The sequence below is a fragment of the Ostrea edulis genome, chromosome 8 (assembly GCF_947568905.1).
Source record: "Ostrea edulis chromosome 8, xbOstEdul1.1, whole genome shotgun sequence".
In the NCBI taxonomy this organism is placed as follows: domain Eukaryota; kingdom Metazoa; phylum Mollusca; class Bivalvia; order Ostreida; family Ostreidae; genus Ostrea; species Ostrea edulis.
The window spans coordinates 2,872,400-2,898,513 of NC_079171.1; the positions used below are offsets into that span (position 1 = coordinate 2,872,400).

At 35.9% G+C, this 26,114-nt stretch overlaps 1 protein-coding gene across 2 annotated transcripts in view; it reads left to right on the forward strand.

The window, feature by feature from the left end:
- Nucleotides 1-26,114, forward strand: part of LOC125660942 (hydroxysteroid 11-beta-dehydrogenase 1-like protein) — a 75,275-nt gene that overhangs the window by 20,221 nt on the left and 28,940 nt on the right. For both annotated transcript variants that reach the window (XR_008798152.1, XM_056147947.1), the window contains exons 4-5: nt 17,936-18,037; nt 20,811-20,941. Coding sequence is in view for 1 of the 2 variants with exons in the window: in XM_056147947.1 (XP_056003922.1) it covers nt 17,965-18,037; nt 20,811-20,941 (204 nt within the window). In the remaining variant the exon portion in view is untranslated. The remainder of the gene's footprint in view (nt 1-17,935; nt 18,038-20,810; nt 20,942-26,114) is intronic.

Here is a 26,114-nt window from a genome sequence, read left to right on the forward strand (position 1 = left end):
TAGGTGTGTTAATTAGTGTTATAAATGGCTTTTTAAAAAATGCAGTTTGGCATATACATGTATATATCTTGTTCTAAAATATGGAAATTGACCGGGGGAGGGGGGGTACGTGTACGATTACAAAGTCCATGCCATATGAACCTGTCCTAACTGTATGATAAAATAGAATGTCTTCATAGTCTGACAGAATAACTTTAAAAACATATTCATCACATTAATTACAAGAAAAGTTCTTGTGTTGGATGTGCATATAGGTTTTTCCCTTCACAGTTCTTCTTGCGATTGACGCTTTATATCGGTCAGATTTGGCAAATTTAGTAGCTTCTCTTCCTCATATAGTTTAATACGTTCGTCTGTTTTCTTGTAAGAATAATCAATTCCTAAATTTGACTTTAGAATCTTAATCAGTGTTGTGGTTTGCAGTCGGTTATAATATGTATTCGATACCATAATTTATATTACGTATGACTAAGTAATGTGTTTACATTATGTTGTCCCGGTAGCAGGACTTTACGCGCCTTTAATTTGAAGAGTTCCACTAATGGAAATGATAAGTATTAACAATATTTGTTTGAGCGATTTTGTTATCCAATATTCATAAACTCACTAAAGTTGCCTTTCCCCTGAGATAGGATGGTCTCAGAAACTCTGGATATCATCTTTTAAGAAATAATACAACAATAGTAATTAGCAGATGTACCCACTGTCATCGTATTTTACGTCATAATTTACGGAAGAGTTTGATAAAGGGAAATAACTGTTGGGGAACTTGGAACTTCCGTATTAGAATGTATTTTTATTTTTTTTATTTTTGCATCTTTGTGCTGAACAGATATATAAACATTTATACAACAGATGTACTTGGCTCTCCTGAAGATGGGAGCAGGTGTATATGACTTTGATCCAGCTTAACCTCCTTTTTTTTTTTTTTTATTTCCGATGCTGGCGTTTTATCGTCTTGTTTGTCACATAATGGTTGCCTAGGTAACATCTAGGTTCTTTTTACTATAACAGTTTTCTTCCTAAATGAAATTTTTTTCCCCCATTTTTAAAAATCTTTGTGTAAATGAAAAGATCTTATACTTTCAAGAAATAATTCATTCTTCAGCCTTGTAAAATTGGCATGTACAGCAGAGTATTAAAGGCAACAGAGAACAAAATTAATTTATTTATAACTAAGAGGTGTTGATGTCAAAATGTAGGGACTTTCGTAGTCACTATAAGGAAAAATTAACACTCAACATTTCGGAAGGAAATTCCATTTTCAAAGGAAGTTTGATATAAAGTATGAAATAAGCTGGGGTTTGCTTTAGCATACCTTAATTAATTCAAACTCATGAATGCACTATAGTGATGTATTTTATAAGAGAGACGCAACCACCTTAAGATGAAAAAGAGAGACACAACCACCTTAAGGGGCGAAATCAAAAGTTCAGTATCTGACATAAAACTAAATTAATTCACATAGTTTTCATTAAGACACCCCCCCCCCCTCCCCCTCCCCCTTTAAAACTAAATATGATGAATGTTGAACCTAATCAATTAAAGGACACATCTCGTGTTTTTAAACTTTTTAATTTTTTCAGCAAAATTAATTCATTTCACGCCTAAAACTACTTTACATGTGTTTTAAAAGAAACAGTTTGCGTAGTTTTCGAGTTTGATTGCGATGAAATTCAAATCTTGCGATATGCATATTTTCTTCGATATTTTACGCGCCATTATCTGTGACGTCATATGCGACCTCGAGCGAGAAGATTTGAAAACATTTGTTAGCCATTTCATAAACAGATTAGATTTAATTGACAAACAAACAATTATCACATTAACGGCTTGTAAATAACACTGCATTGGGATGTTGTGTGCCGTTTAAGGGTGTACTTGCTGTCAGTAGAGATGATTTGGACTGTGTTTTTTTCAATTTTCGAAGGAAGGTATGAGGGACAAGACGTGAATATTTTTTGTTGGCACAACGACGTTGCCATAAAAAAAAAAACCTAGTAGAATTTGTCCCTATACTTTTTCAAACAAGCTCTTGGACAAAGGCGTATATAAACTGCGAGAAAATGGTTCTATCGAAGCTTCGCACTGTTACATATAGGCCTACCGCATATGCTTTCCGTTCTGCTCTCAAATTCAATACACACTCGCACCAACTGACCTTCACCTTGTAACACCATATAGGCAGAACTTTGCTAGCAGTGTCTACCAACTGGTAGTTTTAAAAAAGAAATTTAAAGATAAAAGATAATAGAACTTTCAATTATAAATAATAAAATATGATATTTCCCAACTTTGAATTGAATTATAATGCTTTCATTTTTTTTTTTAAAGGAACGCGTACGTGTTTACAACAACAGCACGCCGCGCTCCCACTTCCTAAGTAACAATGTGTAGATAACAAAAAATAATGATTAATAAAATTGAGCTTGAATAAAATAATTTAAAAGTATTGTGATTTTCACAATAACTTTGATCATTTTTATTATATTTTTTTTCCCGAAATGCACCCGTGACGGTAGGCCTAGTTGTCATTGCTACATGTACGTAATCGTATTATAATTTAGGCCTATCTAACTTCTCCAAAAATAAATTTAATAATAATTGCTCTGTTTATTTTAGAAAAGCAACAACGCCAATTACAGTTGTTTACAGAAATGGCATTACCAAATAGTGTTTAGACAGTGATCCCATGTAAACATTATTTACTCGCAAATTTATGCAGATTTCATACTCGCTTTCCTCGCTACATTTGGGTCGCTATTTGTATGCACTGGTGGCTAAAAGATATAAGACTCGGGAAATTTGTCAACATCGAAATAAATGTTATCCATGGTAAATAAATTAGGCCCCTAAAACCCGAGTTTTTAAAAATATCTAACACTACTATTAGAACAAGTTGATCGACGAAGGTCGCATATGACGTCACTGTACCACGTGACTACCTATCTAATTAACTAGGCTTTTTGAAATCGGGGCTTAGATTTAAGTCCATATTGTGGCTAATTATCGCAATACTTCAGTGAACGAACTATTACAATTAATTTCTATAAGCATAAGGAAGACAAAATGCATATAATTCTGTATACTTTGAAAACACGAGATGTGTCCTTTAACAAGTAAAAACATACAATTATAAATAACTCTTTGCATACCTTTTTTCTACTGTTTATTCACAAATGAAAGTGTACATTAAAGCCATTAAATGTTCATCAAAATGTACATGTAATATGCGGTTTTTAATAGTCGCTTGTCTTTTTTGTAATCGATGTTGGATGACAGAAACACTTACCGGATATTTTATCTCCCTCCCCCCTAAGTATTTGAATTTAGATTTGTATCCGACATTGATCTTTTGATCTTGCCCCTAAGATGGAAATGAAGACATTTGTGTATATCTGATGTTTAGGTGGAGTCGATTGAGATACATACCACACAGATATCACAGGCATGCTGTTTAAGTTTTAAGGTAGACTCGTTCTTTGTGGCTGTGTGTTGAAGTGATAGCGTATTTCAGTCCTCCCTAATTCATTCATATTAATTTGACTCTCTGTGTGTCACAATATACAACATACATAATTATATATCATAAACAACCTTGCATCCATTATTGGATTGGGAACTCTTTTGTTTTTAGAGATATGTTACCACCAGCTGACAGCTGATAGTTAGCCCTCTTAAAATCTATACTTTTTAGAGTGATTCTAAAATATTGTAAATGGTCTTCATTTAGTCAGCCCATTACATTGATAAGTCAGATGGGACTCTTTTGTTTTTAGAGTTAATGATAAAGATGGACGAGCCTCCTTAAGATGATGCAGGGAGAGCTATCTCTCTTTTTTCCTATCAATAACCTCTCTCTGCCACTATCTCCCCCTTCTTCCTATCGATAACATACTCTACCACTGTAAATTGCCCCTGTGTAGTTGGCCCATTTAACAGATAATTCCCAGTGCTCAGCAAGCCATGTCAGTGATTAAGAAAATATGTACAGTCACACAGTGTGGCTAATTTTAGTAAACCACTGTTAAAGGGCTGGTGGTGGTATTATAGGAGGCGGCTTAAGTTCCCAGTGGGGATGAGGCCCTGCAGGGGAGGGATGGGGGTTGGGGGGGGGGGGGGGGAGGGTTGGGGTCAGAGGGTAATCTATTGCAGTCTCATGCCCCCTTCTTACTGCATTGTAAATTAATTAATTGTGTAATTGTCTTTAGAGCAAAATTAACTGTGCTTTTGGTGTTAGAATTTTGTTGTTGTAAATATGTGATTTACTATTTCATTGACAGGAAAAAACTTTGTTAGTAATATTTGTGTTATATGACTTTTGTCCTCTAAGGAGTAGATTTTGTAAAGATGAGTTTGCGGGTGGGGGGGATCTACCCCTCTCATGAATTTGTTAGGCATGATTTTATAAGGAGTGGATCCTATTTTTCTTAGATTTTATTAGGAGTGGATCCTATTTTTGTCACGTTTTATCAGGAGTGGATCCTATTTTGGGGTTTTATAAGGAGTGAATCCTATTTTGAGGTTTTATGAGGAGTTAATCTATTTTTGTTCGGTTTTATAAGCAGTGGATCCTATTTTTGTTAGATTTATCGGGAGTGGATCCTACTTTTTTTTTTTTTAGGTTTTATCAGGAGTGGATCCTATTTTTGTTAGGTTTTATTGAGAGTGGATCCTATTTTTATCAGGTTTTATAAGGAGCTTAATTGAGATCCTATTTTTGTTCGGTTTTATAAGGAGCTTAATTGAGATCCTATTTTTGTTAGGTTTTATAAGGAGTGGATCTAATTTTTGTTAGGTTTTATCAGGAGTGGATCCTATTTTTGTTAGGTTTTATAAGGAGTGGATCCTATTTTTGTTGGGTTTTATCAGGAGTGGATCCTATTTTTGTTAGGTTTTATAAGGAGTGGACCCTATTTTTGTTGGGTTTTATAAGGAGTGGATCCTATTTTTGTCAGGTTTTATAAGGAGTGGATCTCATTTTTGGTTGGTGATTAGCCAGGTTTGCATCCCTCCCATTGATTTCAATTCTTCAACAGAATTTTAACAGAGAGGGAATCTGAATGTGATTTCTCCTGTATATAAAAGAAAACTTGAGAGGAAACATTGACTAGTCTGGACAGCTAGGGCATATTGTTTGTTATTGACCAATTAGTACAAACTGCACACAATCAGGCCCTGCAAGGCTCCTTTGTTCTAAACCTTATGTTCCTTAATGGCCGGGGCAAGACATTCAACACTAGTATATATTATTGATTGGAAGATTTAAATTTCGATTAACACCTAGAGAGATTGTTTGCGACACATAGATCTCATAAGGTCAATGTCAAAGACTGTTTACTTTGGTAGATTTGATAACATGCGGTGAAGTCTTAAATTCTCAGGCCAGGCCAATTCAGTTATTTGTTTTTGACAACATGCGGTGAATTCTAAATTCTCAGACCAGGCCTAGTGAATTAGTTGTCTATGAATCAAGTCTGCTTAAATTAAGCCATATTAACTGTCATTTTAGTGTCAAAAAATTAAGTTGTAAAATTGTGATTTACTATTTCAATGACAGAAAAGAATAAGGTTTATAAACTTTTGTTATTGATATTTGAGTTAGAAAACCTATCCAGAGGCTCGGAATGAAGCAAAATGACATTATTGTCTTCCCATACAAAAACCGATTTCTATGTAATGCTATAATATCCCATAGATCTGAAATCTTTATTTTGATAAAATCTTAAACTTAGTTTAATTTTATCAATGACTATAACGGTTAAAGTTACATACAAGACTATCATAATAGCACATAGTTACAACTAAGATTTCCAGTAGCTATTCTGTATACAAGATTGATTGATTGATTGATTGATTGCATGTGTATTGTTTAACGTCCCTCTCGAGAATATTTCACTCATATGGAGACGTCACCACTGCCGATGAAGGGCTGCAAAACTTATGGCCATTGAGCAGGGAGGGTTCTTTATCGTGCCACACCTGCTGTGACACGGGACCTCAGTTTTTTGCTGTCTCATCCGAAGGACCGCCCCATTTAGTCGCCTTATACGACAAGCAAGGGGTACTGAGGACCTATTCTGATCCGGATCCCCACGGGATTTACAGGAAATATTCGCCCCTGTTTTATTTTCACCTCTCTCTGCACCCTCATTTGGCAATGGGCAAATTAGACTGGGTGAATTTAAGACTGGGCAAATTAGACGGGGCGAATTAGACTGAGTGAATTAGACTGGGCGAAACTGAGTGGAGACATTCGTCACTGTTTGCTATCTGCAGTTTTTAAACCCAGAAGTATGAGGAGTGAAGTCTGGACATGATTGCCGAGTGAGAGTTGGTTTAAGAGCTTTCCAGCTCGTGCTTCTTCACATTGACTTTAGTCTGACTTTAAACAAAGATTATTTACTTATTAAGTGATTTTTTTCCCCATAAAAATTGTGGAAATGTGGAATGCAGGACCAGAGTACCAGTTTTGGGGTATGTTGTTAAAGTTGTGTTACATATCTAGAGACAATGGATACAACAGTTTCTTTATTTAGATCTTTGATATTTAGATCTTTGAAAAGAAAAAAAAAAAAACCAACAACCATTTGAAATAATTTTTTTGTGACACGTAATAATTTTTCAGCTTTGCCTGAACATGAGAAAGTATTGCGTGGTATGTATTTAATATTGTATTGTGTGTCAAAGATCCATTTAAACCGTTGGATTTAGAATAAACCTTCACTACTCTCACCTATATCAATGTGACACCATACCCTCTACAGGTGTATCTACGTGTACGTATTTAAAATCAACCGACGACAAAAGTCCTCGGACATTTAATGAACACACGCCAATAAGAACCAGTCATTTACTGACAACAGGGCAGATTGTAAATTTCTTTTTATTATTGGAATCTTTTCATTTTGTGATATATTCTTCTTTTTTTTTTTTTGATTTGAGAGACAGGAGTGTTGACGGTTTGATAGGTAGTGATTAAGTCTGCGAGAAAATGGTATCATCTTTATAGCAGGTTTCTAAATCCCAGCAGAAATAATTTTGTTATTCAATGATTGAGTTTCCAGCTACAGGTAAAATCTTTCTCAACACTCTCCATCTCCTTGGTTTCTCTCTCTCTCTAATTCTCTGTCTCTCTCTCTGTCTCTCTCTCTCTCTCTCTCTCTCTCTACATCTCTCTCTCTCTCTCTCTCTCTCTCTAATTCTCTCTAATTCTCTCTCTCTCTCGCTGACTCTGTCTGTACAATCTCTCTCTCTTTCTCTCTCCAATCTGAGGCTTTCTCTCTTTCACCCAATCTTAGCTCTTTCTGCAATTTTTCTCTCTACAATTTCTCTTTCTCTTTCACACACTCTCTTTCTCTCTCTACATTTTTTTCTCTCTCTCCACAATTTCTTGCTCTCTCTACACTTTCTTTATCTCTCCCTCTCTCTTTACAAGTTCTCTCTCTCTTTGCAATTTCTCTCTGTATCTCTCTACATTTTCACTCTCATTCTCTCTCTCTATAACATCTCTCTATTACTCAGCTTTCTCTCTCTCTATAACATCTCTCTATTACTCAGCTTTCTCTCTATATATAACATCTCTCTATTACTCAGCTTTCTCTCTCTTTATAACATCTCTCTATTACTCAGCTTTCTTTCTCTATATAACATCTCTCTATTACTCAGCTTTCTCTCTCTTTATAACATCTCTCTATTACTCAGCTTTCTCTCTCTTTATAACATCTCTCTATTACTCAGCTTTCTTTCTCTATATAACATCTCTCTATTACTCAGCTTTCTCTCTCTTTATAACATCTCTCTATTACTCAGCTTTCTCTCTCTCTCCCTGCACACTCAGCTTTTTCTCTCTTTCTCTCTCTCCCTGGACTCTCAGCTTCACATAGGTATAGAACCTCTGGTGTTTCTTTCACCAAGGATATAACTGATAGACATGACGTCCGATGTTTCATGCCGATTGTTAGTCCATTCTTGGCGCTCACATTTTAACTATGGATAACTCCGTTTACCTGCGTGATCAAGATATAGGGCCATTGAGGTGTATTTAAGGTCTTGATTTTGAGGGCCTAGGCCTTTCCAATTGGGAAAAATAGCTACATTTGCTTGAAATTGGGAAAAATGTTCCATGGATGAAAGACTGGGTAGAAAACATCTGCGGGTCTTTGAGGATTTATGAACTTATAATAAGGCTACCCTGCTTTAACTTGTTTTCGTTGTTTAGGAATTTTAAATAAAAAATTAGGAAAAATACGAACTTTTTGGCATTGGGTATTACCAGGGGCTTTATTTTGGCCCCCTAAAGACCCTAAAAAATCCCTGAGGGCTCATGGCGGGTGTGACCAGTCGACTGGGGATGCTTATACTCCTCCTAGGCACGTGATCCCACCTGGTGTATCCAGGGGTCCGTGTTTGCCCAACTATCTATTTTGTATTGCTTATAGGAGTTATGAGATTGATCATTGTTTGTTATCTTCGCCTTTAATTCATTTAATGATTTAGGAATTACTGTGACACGAACGAACAATTGTGAATTATGAGGCTTAACGTACGTCTCTAAGTCTTATATTCATAATGGCGGGTAGGAACTGCGAGGCTTTATGCTTGCATACTTTGTGAAGCATTTCGTGAAAAGTGTGCCAGATCTGGAGTGACGTGCTGCAGTTTATACTCTGGTGTATTTACATTCTACTTTCTTTTCTGTCAGAGTATTCCCAGCCTTTAGTTGCGGGCTATTGTTTATCCAGATTCCTACTTACTTTGATTTATGAGGTAGTGCCTGTCGTTACAGTTAAATTACATACTGAGCATTGAAAATGTAAATATTCAGACACAGGACCTGGCCAGGAGTCAGCATTTTATTTTTTCACTAATTTATTTCATTCAAAAAATATTGCAGCATTACTATGCTTGTCGCTCATTTTTATGGATATATGTATCGTCAAAAAATACTGAATTGTTTGTAGTTTCTTAATTCACATGATTTCTAAATACGGATGTAATATTTAATTGCTTTTATAAAATTTAGAAATTCATTTCAAAATTAAGGATTATCGCCCTCACGCATAGCTCTGACTGATCCTTAGATGAATTAGTCTTTGGCTCTCTGTTTTTCCTTTTAGCTCACAAGTTTACTGTTATTTCGGATTTCCACAATTTCAGCTTGAGCATCACTGAAGAGATATTATTTGTTGAAATGCGCATCTGGTGCATCAAAATTGGTACCGTATAAGTTTTACATTTCTAAATAATTCTATCTGTAGGTGTTGCGAGTTTCACATTCTAAATAATTTTATCTGTAGGTGTTGCGAGTTTCACATTCTAAATAATTTTATCTGTAGGTGTTGCAGAAGAATATAACACATGCGTCAAATGCAAAATTGAAGTTTTATGGCAATTTAAAAAAAAAGAAATTATAGTTAAAATGAATTCATAAACTACTATCAATGACCATGGTATCACAATTTGCTCAGCATCATAGGGGGGAAAATTTGAAAAATTTTGCATGATAAGTGAAAAAGTTATGAATACATACTTGGACTAAATTGACCTCACATTGAATTTTATAAAGATTGTTTTTTCAATGAAATATTCAGTACGAAAATGAAATGATTCACCAATGACCAGCTAACAACTGTGTATTCACATGAAGGTCCACCATTATTATCAACAGAAAGCATTCTGAGTGACGCTCAGCAACCAGAAGAACCCCCAACAGTCAGATTCCATTCATTGTTTGCATTGTAAGGTTTGAGAGAGACTAAGCAGATGGAGGATGCTTTGTATTCCTGTCTGTTGTTGGGTGTTGACCTTGGCTCAGAAGGTCACACAATGTATATAGGGTTTAACACCGGTATAGGTTTATAACAAGAACAGTTAAACATTAGGATCCCCCCCCTCCCCCCACTCACTCCTCTTTCTAACAAATAGTGGGTCACCCTGTTACTAGGAGTCCTCCCTGTATCTTTGGTGTGAATATAGATTTCAGTTCTGACCCTGTATCTTTGGTGTGAATATAGATTTTGTGTGTCTTGCACAGCTCTGTGTTTCATCCTAATATGCAGGGATTTGTCTGAAAAGTTTGCTGACATGCAAGTTTTTGGATCCTGTATAGATTTGCTGTGATAAACTCCTGTAGATTTCTTTAGTGATGGGGAATTTGTAAAGGTATGCGGAATTTCTTGTATTTTGATACAGGGGATTGAGGCGCGGTGGATTTCTAGCATCACAGTCTTCTGTACAACAACAACACTACACAAACTCTCCATTGTCTCGATTCTCAGGGTTAACAATTGTTGTGACTTCCTGATCTTCTTCATGACATATTTCTGGATAAGATATAGTGAGAAATTATGTAGAGGTCACCTCCCGCACTTAAAAATCCTGGATCCATGCCTGGTTATTAAAAAAAAACAACCTTGAAATCACCCAATTATTGTAAACCCCCATATTAGAAAAAAAATTTGGATCTGCTCCTTAAGACGATTGAAACAATAGGTCAGAGATTCAATGTTATCTCAAAATCGACCCTCTCTCTCATGCTGTATATTAAATAGACTGACATCTGTAAATACCTGTGTCTATCTCACCTGTTTAATTTACCTATGTAGCTTATATCCTGTTCGTCTCTCTATAATAACTTTATCTAATACCTTAAATTCTCTCTGTATACAAACACTCGGGGTACGTCGGGCCTTCACTGACACTGAAGCTTCAGTACAGAGATAACAGGTCGGTTGTCGGAGTGGACAGAAATATTTTATTTGCTGCAGGTTTGTTTGTTGTGAGTTTTATCAGTTTTTGTAGTAATGCATCAGAAGCAGATTTATTTGGTTAGTGCTATTTTACTTCATGTTTGATTCCAGCAATGAACTATGTCAACATACGAAACAGTGAAACATGGTTAGAATGAGAACACTCATAATGAACTATGTCAACATACAAAACAGTAAAACATGGTTAGAATGAGAACACTTATAATGAACTATGTCAATATATGAAACAGTGAAACATGGTTATAATGAGAACACTTATAATGAACTATGTCAACATATGAAACAGTGAAACATGGTTATAATGAGAACACTTATAATGAATTATGTCAATATATGAAACAGTAAAACAGAGTTATAATGAGAACACTTATAATGAATTATGTCAATATATGAAACAGTAAAACACAGTTATAATGAACTATGTCAACATACGAAACAGTGAAACATGGTTATAATGAGAACATTTATAATGAACTATGTCAATATATGAAACAGTGAAACATGGTTAGAATGAGAACACTCATAATGAACTATGTCAACATACAAAACAGTAAAACATGGTTATAATGAGAACACTTATAATAAACTATGTCAATATATGAAACAGTGAAACATGGTTATAATGAGAACACTTATAATGAACTATGTCAACATATGAAACAGTAAAACACAGTTATAATGAACTATGTCAACATCCGAAAAACAGTAAAACACAGTTATAGTGAGAACGCTTATAATGAACTATGTCAATATATTAAACAGTAAAACACGGTTATAATGAGAACACTTATAATGAACTATGTCAACATACGAAAAACGGTGAAACATGGAGTGAGAACACTCATAATGAACTATGTCAATATATGAAACAGTGAAACATGGTTATAATGAGAACATTTATAATGAACTATGTCAATATATGAAACAGTGAAACATGGTTATAGTGAGAACACTTATAATGAACTATGTCAAGATACAAAACAGTGAAACATGGTTATAATGAGAACACTTATAATGAACTATGTCAATATATGAAACAGTGAAACATGGTTAAAATGAGAACACTTATAATGAACTATGTCAACATACGAAACAGTGAAACATGGTTATAATGAGAACACTTATAATGAACTATGTCAACATCCGAAACAGTGAAACATGGTTATAATGAGAACACTTATAATGAACTATGTCAATATATGAAACAGTGAAACATGGTTATAATGAGAACAGTTATAATGAACTATGTCAACATACGAAAAACAGTAAAACATGGTTAGAATGAGAACACTTATAATGAACTATGTCAACATACGAAAAACAGTGAAACATGGTTAGAATGAGAACACTCATAATGAACTATGTCAATATATGAAACAGTGAAACATGGTTATAGTGAGAACACTTATAATGAACTATGTCAATATACGAAACAGTGAAACATGGTTATAATGAGAACACTTACAATGAACTATGTCAACATACGAAACAGTAAAACACAGTTATAATGAACTATGTCAACATCCGAAACAGTGAAACATGGTTATAATGAGAACACTTATAATGAACTATGTCAACATACGAAAAACAGTAAAACACGGTTATAATGAGAACACTTATAATGAACTATGTCAACATACGAAACAGTGAAACATGGTTATAATGAGAACACTTATAATGAACTATGTCAATATATGAAACAGTGAAACATGGTTATAATGAGAACACTTATAATGAACTATGTCAATATATGAAACAGTAAAACAATTATAATGAGAACAGTTATAATGAACTATGTCAACATACGAAATAGTAAAACAGAGTTATAATGAACTCTGTCAACATCCGAAACAGTGAAACATGGTTATAATGAGAACACTTATAATGAACTATGTCAGCATACGAGAAACAGTAAAACACGGTTATAATGAGAACACTGATAATGAACTATGTCAATATATGAAACAGTAAAACACAGTTATAATGAACTATGTCAACATACAAAACAGTGAAACACGGTTATAGTGAGAACACTTATAGCGGAGTGATTTCTAATCCCTACCTAGTTAGAAAATAATGAATAACTGTTACTGTTTATAAGATATCGCACCGTACAAAGCAAAACGGAACACCCCTGGTGTTTGTTTATAATGGTGCGGCCCTGGTGTTTGTCTATAATGATACGCCCCTGGTGTTTGTTTATAATGGAAACCCCTTGTGTATGTCTATAATGGTACACCCCTAGTGCAACGCGGAAGGGGATATAAAAATACTGGTGTCCGTGCATCCGTCCATCCATCCATCCGTCCGTCTCACTTCACTTTCTGGACGCAACTCCTCAGAAACCGCTCAACAGATTTTGTTCATATTTTGTCGGATTGTTAGTCATCATATTTAGTTGATCATATTATGCCACCATTTTGATTCAACAAATATTAGTACAGGAGTTATAGGACTTTTGTGCTTCAACTTTTTTTGCGGCGTTGGGGGACATGGCTATGTGTAGCAATCTTGTTCTATAATCCAATGATATGTCCCTGGTGTTTGTCTATAATGGAACGCTCCTGGTGTTTTTAGGATTTTTTCCTGCCCTTATTAATTCATGATCACACTCTTAGCATTCCTTAAAATGCAGGAGTTCATTGTAATGTGAAAAACAAACTGTGAATCAGGTCCTCAGACAACAAACTGTGAATCAGGTCCTCAGACAACAAACTGTGAATCAGTCCGCATACATGCCAACTTTCCCGATTTGTGCGGGATTTTCCCGATTTGAAGCAGTTGAAAAGGCAAATCCCGATATCCCGATCGGGATTGCAAAAATACCCCGAAATCCCGATTTTCTAAAAATATCTCCCATTTTACGACAACAAACCCCCATTTCCAACCAGAATTTGAAATCCCGCGTCATTTCTGAACTGGCCAATCAGAAATCGGGACAATAGTCAGCCATTGCTGTTTACCTGTGTCGCATGGTATCGGAGTGATGTAATTTCCTTGGTCTGCCCGTGTCGGGGTGCTTATTGGACAGTGCGAAGCATGCTTTGATAGTATTTAATCGGGAAGACGGATTTCAAATTGACATATCCTTTACACAAACGTGAATGGCAGTGATAATAGTGTCACCACTAAACAATCGGACATTCCCGATTTTTGCCTCTCACTGACAGCATCCAAAATATGCAATATTAAAGGTACGTAAAATATATGTTTTTCCAACTATGATAATATAGGCTACCCGAATCTATCTGTCTATAGCGATGTACTACATAGTCTATATAGTGTAATATTCAATAGACTTTGTGATGTGTAATTTGCACAAGTCTACTGAATTTTATATTAGCAAGTAGCCTTTTATATTTTACAAGTAAAAACGTATATTTTGATTTGTTTTTCCTGGTAATTATTTCAGATGTCATGGGTGCAAAGGTTTTGTTCGCAAACTTCATAGCAGGGCAGATCACTCTTTTTATGGTTGCAATGCAGATTGTTCCACCAGACTCTGCAGGCCCATGTTTACAGACAAGCAAGATCGCCTTTGTAGTCGCGTACCTAAATGCATGTGCTTTAATTTAAATTTTGATATATAGACCAGCCAATGTGTATATGGTGTAAAAGGATGCAACTTTAAGTATTATTTGATAATATGTATGTGATTTGTTGGAGAGGATTTTTTGCTGAATAGATGATTTTAATAAAATACTTATCTATATCTTTCAAAGTTTTTTTTTATATAGTTTTGTTAAAGTTAATGGTCAAACACACTTGATGTATGATACATGTATAATGATTAGATTGATATTTTATTTGAAAAGACAAATATTTGTTTTCATGGTAAAATGTCGTGAATTTTGAGCGTTGAAAAAAGGTCGTCGCGCGCAAAATCCCCCATGGGGATTTTCAAAAGTTGGCATGTATGAGTCCGTCAGACAACAAACTGTGAATCAGGTCCTCAGACAACAAACTGTGAATCAGGTCCTCAGATAAGAAACTGTGAATCAGGTCCTCAGAAAACAAACTGAATCCAGGAATACGTAGAACAGCTACTGTTCGTTCCTTAATTTAGTGTATTTAAGATTTGGTGCAGTCGGAGCTTGCACAATTTTGGCGTAATCATTGATTTAGCACTTTCTGAGTTCAGTGATAGATAAATAAAAAAAATTGTTTTTAACGCAACTGAACTATAAATCAATGCTCTTGCCTCACCCCAAAAGCTGCTAAAATTGGAATTTCAGCTACAATAAGAACACATTTAGCTACATTGAAGAAAAATTCACATTTCCACGTCCTGCTAGTTTAAGGAGGTATACTCTACATCGTCATAATGGCTGACTTCCTTTTAAAACATGGATGAAAATATAAATATCGGCAATATTTGTCTATTCATTTAAAAAAAACCTCGCCTAGCTGCGTATAACTCAGTAGGTTAATTAGCACGTCGACTGCTGTTTAAATTTTTCTCGGATTTGCATTCAACTAAAACTGCATTTTTTGACTAAATAAAGTAAATTTGAAAGTTTTCAATTTCAAATTATTATTATTATTCATATCCTCCACTTTTCATCCATGTCTCAGGTGTAGCATACCTCCTTAACATCATTTCAGGGCAGGAAAATTTGTCCCAATAACATGCAGGCCTGAAACCTATACTGCACATGTCAGGATTCGAACTAGAGATATGTGAACATGTGTATCTGCTGAACTAGAGATATGTGAACATGTGTATCTGCTGAACTAGAGATATGTGAACACATGTATCTGCTGAACTAGAGATATGTGAACACATGTATCTACTGAACTAGAGATATGTGAACACATGTATCTACTGAACTAGAGATATGTGAACACGTGTATATGCTGAACTAGAGATATGTGAACACGTGTATATGCTGAACTAGAGATATGTGAACACATGTATCTACTGAACTAGAGATATGTGAACACATGTATCTACTGAACTAGAGATATGTGAACACGTGTATATGCTGAACTAGAGATATGTGAACACATGTATCTACTGAACTAGAGATATGTGAACACATGTATCCACTGAACTAGAGATATGTGAACACGTGTATCTACTGAACTAGAGATATGTGAACACATGTATCTACTGAACTAGAGATATGTGAACACATGTATCCACTGAACTAGAGATATGTGAACACGTGTATATGCTGAACTAGAGATATGTGAACACATGTATCTACTGAACTAGAGATATGTGAACACATGTATCCACTGAACTAGAGATATGTGAACACGTGTATATGCTGAACTAGAGATATGTGAACACATGTATCTACTGAACTAGAGATATGTGAACACGTGTATATGCTGAACTAGAGATATGTGAACACATGTATCTACTGAACTAGAGATATGTGAACACATGTATCCACTGAACTAGAGATATGTGAACACGTGTATATGCTGAACTAGAGATATGTGAACACATGTATCTACTGAACTAGAGATATGTGAACACATGTATCTGCTGAACTAGAGATATGTGAACACATGTATCTACTGAACTAGAGATATGTGAACACGTGTATATGCTGAACTAGAGATATGTGAACACATGTATCTACTGAACTAGAGATATGTGAACACATGTATCCACTGAACTAGAGATATGTGAACACGTGTATATGCTGAACTAGAGATATGTGAACACATGTATCTGCTGAACTAGAGATATGTGAACACATGTATCTACTGAACTAGAGATATGTGAACACATGTATCCACTGAACTAGAGATATGTGAACACGTGTATATGCTGAACTAGAGATATGTGAACACATGTATCTGCTGAACTAGAGATATGTGAACATGTGTATCCGCTGAACTAGAGATATGTGAACATGTGTATCTGCTGAACTAGAGATATGTGAACATGTGTATCTGCTGAACTAGAGATATGTGTATCTGCTGAACTAGAGATATGTGAACACGTGTATCTGCTGAATTAGAGATATGTGAACACATGTATCTGCTGAACTAGAGATATGTGAACACATGTATCTGCTGAACTAGAGATATGTGAACACATGTATCTACTGAACTAGAGATATGTGAACACATGTATCTACTGAACTAGAGATATGTGAACACATGTATCTGCTGAACTAGAGATATGTGAACACATGTATCTACTGAACTAGAGATATGTGAACACGTGTATATGCTGAACTAGAGATATGTGAACACATGTATCTACTGAACTAGAGATATGTGAACACGTGTATATGCTGAACTAGAGATATGTGAACACATGTATCTACTGAACTAGAGATATGTGAACACGTGTATATGCTGAACTAGAGATATGTGAACACATGTATCTACTGAACTAGAGATATGTGAACACATGTATCCACTGAACTAGAGATATGTGAACACGTGTATATGCTGAACTAGAGATATGTGAACACATGTATCTACTGAACTAGAGATATGTGAACACATGTATCTGCTGAACTAGAGATATGTGAACACATGTATCTACTGAACTAGAGATATGTGAACACGTGTATATGCTGAACTAGAGATATGTGAACACATGTATCTACTGAACTAGAGATATGTGAACACATGTATCCACTGAACTAGAGATATGTGAACACGTGTATATGCTGAACTAGAGATATGTGAACACATGTATCTGCTGAACTAGAGATATGTGAACACATGTATCTACTGAACTAGAGATATGTGAACACATGTATCCACTGAACTAGAGATATGTGAACACGTGTATATGCTGAACTAGAGATATGTGAACACATGTATCTGCTGAACTAGAGATATGTGAACATGTGTATCCGCTGAACTAGAGATATGTGAACATGTGTATCTGCTGAACTAGAGATATGTGAACATGTGTATCTGCTGAACTAGAGATATGTGTATCCACTGAACTAGAGATATGTGAACACATGTATCTGCTGAACTAGAGATATGTGAACATGTGTATCCGCTGAACTAGAGATATGTGAACATGTGAATCTGCTGAACTAGAGATATGTGAACACGTGTATATGCTGAACTAGAGATATGTGAACACATGTATCCGCTGAGTCACAACATACAACTTTAACAGTGAATTTATAAGTTGTAATTGTCGTTTATAAACCCATTTATTGTTTTTTTTTCAGTTTGACGAGACAGTGCTATAAATAACACGATGTGGAAGAAGATCCTGGCTTTGTTTGTTGGGGTACTCGTGGGGTACTGGCTAATTGATGATTTTAATCCAAGTAAGTTTGATGTCTAAATTCCAAAGCATTCAAGTGACCCGTTTGAAAGATTGGAGCTGACTTTCTGGAAATGCTTGTGCATTGATATGAATAATAATAGTTCTTCTGTACTTGTCAAGAAGAACCTTTTTAAAAAGAAAAATTCCCCATTATATTTTCCAAGTAAAAAAGTTTATCCCCTATTGTGGCCCCCACCCAACTTCAGAGGCCACAGTCTGCACTACCTAGGGATGCTTGCATATTGATATAACTATGATTATAGCCCTATAGTTCCTGAGAAGATTTTTGTTATATATCTCATATAAAGCTTTAATCCCTCTATTGTGACACCACGCTACCCCCGTAATGTTATCTCATGTAAAGTTTTAATCCCTCTATTGTGACACCACCCTACCCCCGGAATGTCATCTCATGTAAAGCTTTAATCCCTCTATTGTGACACCACCCTACCCCCGGAATGTCATGTAAAGTTTTAATCCCTCTATTGTGACACCACGCTACCCCCGTAATGTTATCTCATGTAAAGTTTTAATCCCTCTATTGTGACACCACCCTACCCCCGGAATGTCATCTCATGTAAAGCTTTAATCCCTCTATTGTGACACCACCCTACCCCCGGAATGTCATGTAAAGCTTTAATCCCTCTATTGTGACATCACCCTACCCCCGGAATGTCATGTAGAGCTTTAATCCCTCTATTGTGACACCACGCTACCCCCGGAATGTCATGTAAAGCTTTAATCTCTCTATTGTGACATCACCCTGCCCCCGGAATGTCATGTAAAGCTTTAATCTCTCTATTGTGACACCACCCTACCCCCGGAATGTCATCTCATGTAAAGCTTTAATCCCTCTATTGTGACACCACCCTACCCCCGGAATGTTATCTCATGTAAAGTTTTAATCCCTCTATTGTGACACCACCCTACCCCCGGAATCTCATGTAAAGCTTTAATCTCTCTATTGTGACACCACCCTACCCCCGGAATGTCATCTCATGTAAAGCTTTAATCCCTCTATTGTGACACCACCCTACCCCCGGAATGTCATGTAAAGCTTTAATCCCTCTATTGTGACACCACCCTACCCCCGGAATGTCATGTAAAGTTTTAATCACTCTATTGTGACACCACCCTACCCCCGGAATGTCATGTAAAGCTTTAATCCCTCTATTGTGACATCACCCTGCCCCCGGAATCTCATGTAAAGCTTTAATCTCTCTATTGTGACACCACCCTACCCCCGGAATGTTATCTCATGTAAAGTTTTAATCCCTCTATTGTGACACCACGCTACCCCCAGAATGTTATCTCATGTAAAGTTTTAATCCCTCTATTGTGACACCACCCTACCCCCGGAATGTCATGTAAAGCTTTAATCCCTCTATTGTGACACCACCCTACCCCCGGAATGTCATCTCATGTAAAGCTTTAATCCCTCTATTGTGACACCACCTTACCCCCGGAATCTCATGTAAAGCTTTAATCTCTCTATTGTGTCATCACCCTACCCCCGTAATGTCATGTAAAGTATTAATCTCTCTATTGTGACACCACCCTACCCCCGGAATGTCATGTAAAGCTTTAATCCCTCTATTGTGACATCACCCTACCCCCGGAATGTCATGTAAAGTATTAATCTCTCTATTGTGACACCACCCTACCCCCGGAATGTCATCTCATGTAAAGTATTAATCCCTCTATTGTGACATCACCCTACCCCCGGAATGTCATGTAAAGTATTAATCTCTCTATTGTGACACCACCCTACCCCCGGAATGTCATGTAAAGCTTTAATCCCTCTATTGTGACATCACCCTACCCCCAGAATGTCATGTAAAGTATTAATCTCTCTATTGTGACACCACCCTACCCCCGGAATGTCATCTCATGTAAAGTATTAATCCCTCTATTGTGACACCACCCTACCCCCGGAATGATTTGAACAAACTTGATTCTACACTATGCAGAGTTTTTGAAATGTTAAACAAAATTTCGCTGGTGAAGTGGACTGGTGAACTACTGAAATTTACCGGTCTGAACACGTATTGCCTGGTCAGTGTTTTCCTTGCTTGAAGAAAAAACGAACAAAATAAAATGAACAAACAAATTAACATTTACCGTGAAGCACACAATATTCCCCGCCTCGTGATTGGGGTAAGAGTTAATTCAGACCGCTTGAATGCCTTTTATATGTCCTCATATGTCTTTTATTGAATAAGTAAGACTTGTTCTCCAAGGGCTGCATGTGTTTGCTACAAAGGTGCACGCATTGTGCGGATAGCAATAGAGCCCAAACCTGGAATGGCTGGCACCCCGATTTCCATCAGGCCTAAATTTCACTGATGCATCTGTCCACGTGACAAAGTCGAATTCACGTAACAAAACTTGTATCATGGGTGACGTCCGTCCATATCCACTTAATATGATGGGAATAGGATCCGGAAAAATATAAAAGGTCCTTCAGGCCGATTACGTACACAAAATTACCGGACTTTAGAAATATTTCCCAGTGATTTGCAGGTTGGAATGGCGAATTTCATACAAATTAAAAATTTTCTGCCGCAGTTTTTCTTCAGATGTGTAAGTGACCCCACCCTATTTTTGCCTTTTCTTGATTATCTCCCCTCTGAAGAGAGCACGGAAGGAGGACATAAAAAAGCCAAAATGATCCAAATCTTCCAAAAAAAAAGAAAAGAGTTAACAATGCGATGTTTATTAAGTTTCATTTTCTACTTTTTATTTTCTATTTTCACTTTCTACTTTTACTTTAGATGTGCTGAGGGGTAAGCGTGTTGTTGTGACTGGCTCCTCCACAGGGATTGGAGAACAGATCGCGTATCACTACGCCCGTATGGGAGCCGATTTACTGATCACTGCTCGCAGGGAAAAAGTTCTCCAACAGGTAATCAAACCTAACACAGTGTTATATCAAACCTAACACAGTGTTATATCAAACCTAACACAGTGTTATATCAAACCTAACACAGTGTTATACAGAGAGGAAAAGTTCTCACACAAACCTAACACATGCAGTGTTATACAGAGAGGAAAAGTTCTCACACAAACCTAACACAGTGTTATAAAAGTTCTCACACAAACCTAACACAGTGTTATAAAAGTTCTCACACAAACCTAACACAGTGTTATAAAAGTTCTCACACAAACCTAACACAGTGTTATAAAAGTTCTCAGTTGACAAACCTAACACAGTGTTATAAAAGTTCTCGCACAAACCTAACACAGTGTTATAAAAGTTCTCGCACAAACCTAACACTGTGTTATAAAAGTTCTCGCACAAACCTAACACAGTGTTATAAAAGTTCTCACACAAACCTAACACAGTGTTATAAAAGTTCTCACACAAACCTAACACAGTGTTATAAAAGTTCTCACACAAACCTAACACAGTGTTATGTAAAATTTCTCACACAAACCTAACACAGTGTTATACAGAGAGGAAAAGTTCTCACACAAACCTAACACAGTGTTATAAAAGTTCTCACACAAACCTAACACAGTGTTATAAAAGTTCTCACACAAACCTAACACAGTGTTATAAAAGTTCTCACACAAACCTAACACAGTGTTATAAAAGTTCTCACACAAACCTAACACAGTGTTATAAAAGTTCTCAGTTGACAAACCTAACACAGTGTTATAAAAGTTCTCGCACAAACCTAACACAGTGTTATAAAAGTTCTCGCACAAACCTAACACTGTGTTATAAAAGTTCTCGCACAAACCTAACACAGTGTTATAAAAGTTCTCACACAAACCTAACACAGTGTTATAAAAGTTCTCACACAAACCTAACACAGTGTTATAAAAGTTCTCACACAAACCTAACACAGTGTTATGTAAAATTTCTCACACAAACCTAACACAGTGTTATACAGAGAGGAAAAGTTCTCACACAAACCTAACACAGTGTTATAAAAGTTCTCACACAAACCTAACACAGTGTTATAAAAGTTCTCACACAAACCTAACACAGTGTTATAAAAGTTCTCACACAAACCTAACACAGTGTTATAAAAGTTCTCACACAAACCTAACACAGTGTTATAAAAGTTCTCACACAAACCTAACACAGTGTTAGGGCTGTTCCATTAAAACATATGAGGTACCCGGGGACGGCAATTAAAAAAAAATCTATGGGTGCTTGTCATTGGTAGAAAATTGCATATATGGTGGGTACCTACTGCCAGAAAACTGCATCTGTGGGTGGTTGTTTTGATAAAATCTTTATTTTTTACCGAAACTGAGAGGAATGCAACAAGAGAAGGGAAGGGTTGAAAGTAGAATGTGAAACAAACGCCGTTTTCTGTCTTCATTTTATCTCGGTCGATGAGGTTCCGCAATCCGGTTATCGTTTCCAGTTTGACTCTAAAATTATAGCGACCGGAAATTAGGATTATCTCCCTTGTCCAAAATGGAAAACGAAACGTGCTCGTGGTCCATTGAAATGGTTTTTAATTTTTTCTAGCTGCAATAATGTAGCCCTATCCAATTTTTTTTATTCTGACGTTTTCGGGATGAGGCTACAATTTCATAGGATCTCCGTAATGGTGCAAAATAATTTTATGAATAACCGATAATAAACTCTGCACTGTGTATTAGTCCCAAATGTTGTTTACACCAAAAGGAGTACCAACTTTGTGCTCGGGCATGTCTAATAAAGGTGTTTTTCATTAAATATATTGTACAGCATGCAAAATTCTTCGTCTGCTCCGCCATGCTTGTTATCGCGAAATCTCGTAGGTGGATCTAATGAAAAAGCTAAACATTGACAATCGGCGCGAAAATGTAGTTACTTGAGCCACTTCGACAAAGAAAGGAAAATTATATTGTTGCAGAAAGAATTTACACTCTGCTGTTCGGTTTTTAACTTGATATTAAATTCAAACCTTTTCAATACCGACGAAATAGCTTTCTCCTCCATACTTGTCCATTAATGTAAATACTACTTTATATGACATATGCAAATGACTTGACAATCGGAAGTTGAAACTTCAGTACATCAAACATGGCGCACAAATATGAATCGAGAAATTGGAATTTATCGAAATTGTTGAAAACGGTAAAATAGAGCCTCACAAATCTTAAGTTGCAGATTGTAAATTTATATATTGACTAAGAAACATAGAATATCATTTTATTTATGTAAAGAGACACATTTTCTTGTTTTTTAATACTCAAAATACAAGTCAATTTTAAAACTTTTAATAGATGGTTTTCCATCGAAGCGATTAAGCAAGAGTTATTTCCCATTGGCCGCCATATTGTAGGTTAACATGCCCGGATTCCTTCATTATTCAACCAAAATCAGCCTTGTTATTCTGGTCACTGAGGTGGAGATAAACTGTTTTTCTTATTAATATACATTTGTTAATGCATCTTTTACTTCATAATTGCAATATTGCAAAGATTTCCCCCCATATATTTCTGCCTTACATGTTTGAAATTGGTTGCCTAAAGAGGAAAATCCACCAGTTTGACCTACAAGATGGCGGCCAAGGGGAATAACTCGGGGTCAAAATACGTCATACGAAAACCATTTACAATACTAGACTTTTTATGAACAGGTAGACTTATAAAATTAATTTAGTTCATCATGTTTAAGAAAGACAGTCTTGATAAAATAAATTGATGGTTCTATGATCAAACTTCATTGATGGCCAGTTATTTGAATGGTGATGTAACACCCAAGATACTCTTCTCTTTACTATCATGCTTGGGAACATCTGAAAATAGACCTCTAATCAGGGGTTATAAATAGTCATTCATACATATTGAATTTAAAGAAAAAGTGTATTTCAAAGAGCATTGGTACATTAAGGCCCAAATTTCGCCACAAAATTAGGATAAATTTAAAATATGGTTTCACTTGGTTTAATCATTATGATTATGCACTAGGGCATTGGCCCTGATGATACATGTGGAAATTAGTGACGTAATATGCTCTGTGACGTCATTTTCCTTATCTCCAATTGACATGATTTACCGAAATCACCGAAATTAGCCGTTTTTTATGCCTTTGAAACCATTTTTCGAGGTGACGTAAGTCAGCCTCGTATGTCAGACCCCAGCTTCAATGGCGCCCTGTTTTAATCACTACCATTTGCGAAATCACTTTGATTTTTAATATAAGAAATTTGTTGTCACATATGCTAATGCAACGTAAAAGCTGTCACAATTCACTTTGAGATTGATATAGGATCCATATGTTTACCCTCTACGATAAGCGAGTTAAATAAAGAATTTATGAAATCGCAATTTTTATCCCTTCGATATGAAACAAAGTCCACACATCAAAAGGAATCGCGAATTAGTGTTTAGGTTTGTAAACAAAATCAAAATTATTTGTCGTTTGCCAACATTTTATTCCACGATCTTAGAAAAACAGAATTGGACTGTAGGAAACGATTTGCATTGCTTCTGTATTCATTCGCATTTTCACATATAGACGGGGAAAACATGGTCTATTTTTCTCTAGGAATTCTGGGTAAACAGCTGTCTCCTCTTATGTCTGAAAATTATGTTAATTAGCCGATTTATCGCCTATCAAAAAATAGTTCACATTGATACTATGTTCCATTTTTATTAAACTGTTATATATAAATTCTGTTTTATGTCAGATTGAAGAAGTCTTCCTTGTATGTGATCTGTTGTATTTATCAAGCAGAAATTGTGTGTAATTAGAATTTTAATATTAAACTCTGCACTATTTCTCTGTATCCATACGCGCCACGCTATCCTGTTTATCAACAAGGAGAAAACGTCTTGCCTGAGAGAACTGATATATTCTTGCCAACGCATTAACTCAAGGCAATTATCTGAAACCCAATGTGTTAATTTCGTACAATTTTACCAAAATATTTCTTTTGGACGTATTTTTTGAGATTTTAATACTAAATCTGGGTGTAAACATGTAATCTTCGATCGAAAGGGCCGAGCGCCATTTCCCGCGCTCTTTCATGGTCAAGTCAGATAACTGTAAACATTGATTAAGAAATATAAATGAACATGTTTTTGTGAATATATTTGTTATTCAAGAAAAGAACTCCATTGGAAGTAATATATTGGAAATCAAGTTTACATTTCTTTGTCACGAAATATGATTTATCTCAAGAGTTGAATGAATTATCTCAAGAGTTGACACTTGTTTTCAAGAGTTGATATTTCAAGAGTGGAAATTTTCTTGGACTGGTTTAACTTTAGCTGCAATAATGTAGCCCTCTCTGATTTTTTTTTCTTTTTCTTTTTTTTTTTAGGGAGAGGGCTACAACTCCTTAGGATCTCCGTAATGGTGCAAATGCGGGAGTGATTCACTCCCGTGCTCATTCTAAACATTTCCTGACTTTCTTTACGTAAATAAAATGATATTCTATGTTTCTTAGTCAATATATAAATTCACAACCTGCAACTTAAGATTTGTGAGGCTCTATTCTACCGTTTTCAACAATTTCGATAAATTCCAATTTCTGGATTCATATTTTTGCGCCATGTTTGATGTACTGAAGTTTCAACTTCCGATTGTCAAGTCATTTGCATATGCCATATAAGGTAGTATTTACATCAATGGACAAGTATGGAGGCGAAAGCTATTTCGTCGGTATAGAAAAGGTTTGAATTTAATATCAAGTTAAAAACCGAACAGCAGAGTGTAAATTCTCTCTGCAACAATATGATTTTCCTTTCTTTGTCGAAGTGGCTCGAGTAACTACATTTTCGCGATGATTGTCAACGTTTAGGTTTTTCATTAGATCCACCTACGAGATCTCGCGATAACAAGCATGGCGGAGCAGACGAAGAATTTTGCATGCTGTACATTATATTTAATGAAAAACACCTTTATTAGACATGCCCGAGCACAAAGTTGGTACTCCTTTTGGTGTAAACAACATTTGGGACTAATACACAGAGTTTATTATCGGTTATTCATAAAATTATTTTGCACCATTACGGAGATCCTATGGAATTGTAGCCCTATCCCGAAAACGTCAGAATAAAAAAAAAATTGGATAGCCCTTACAGAAAAAAGGTACATTTTGGGTACCTTTGTTGGGTACACT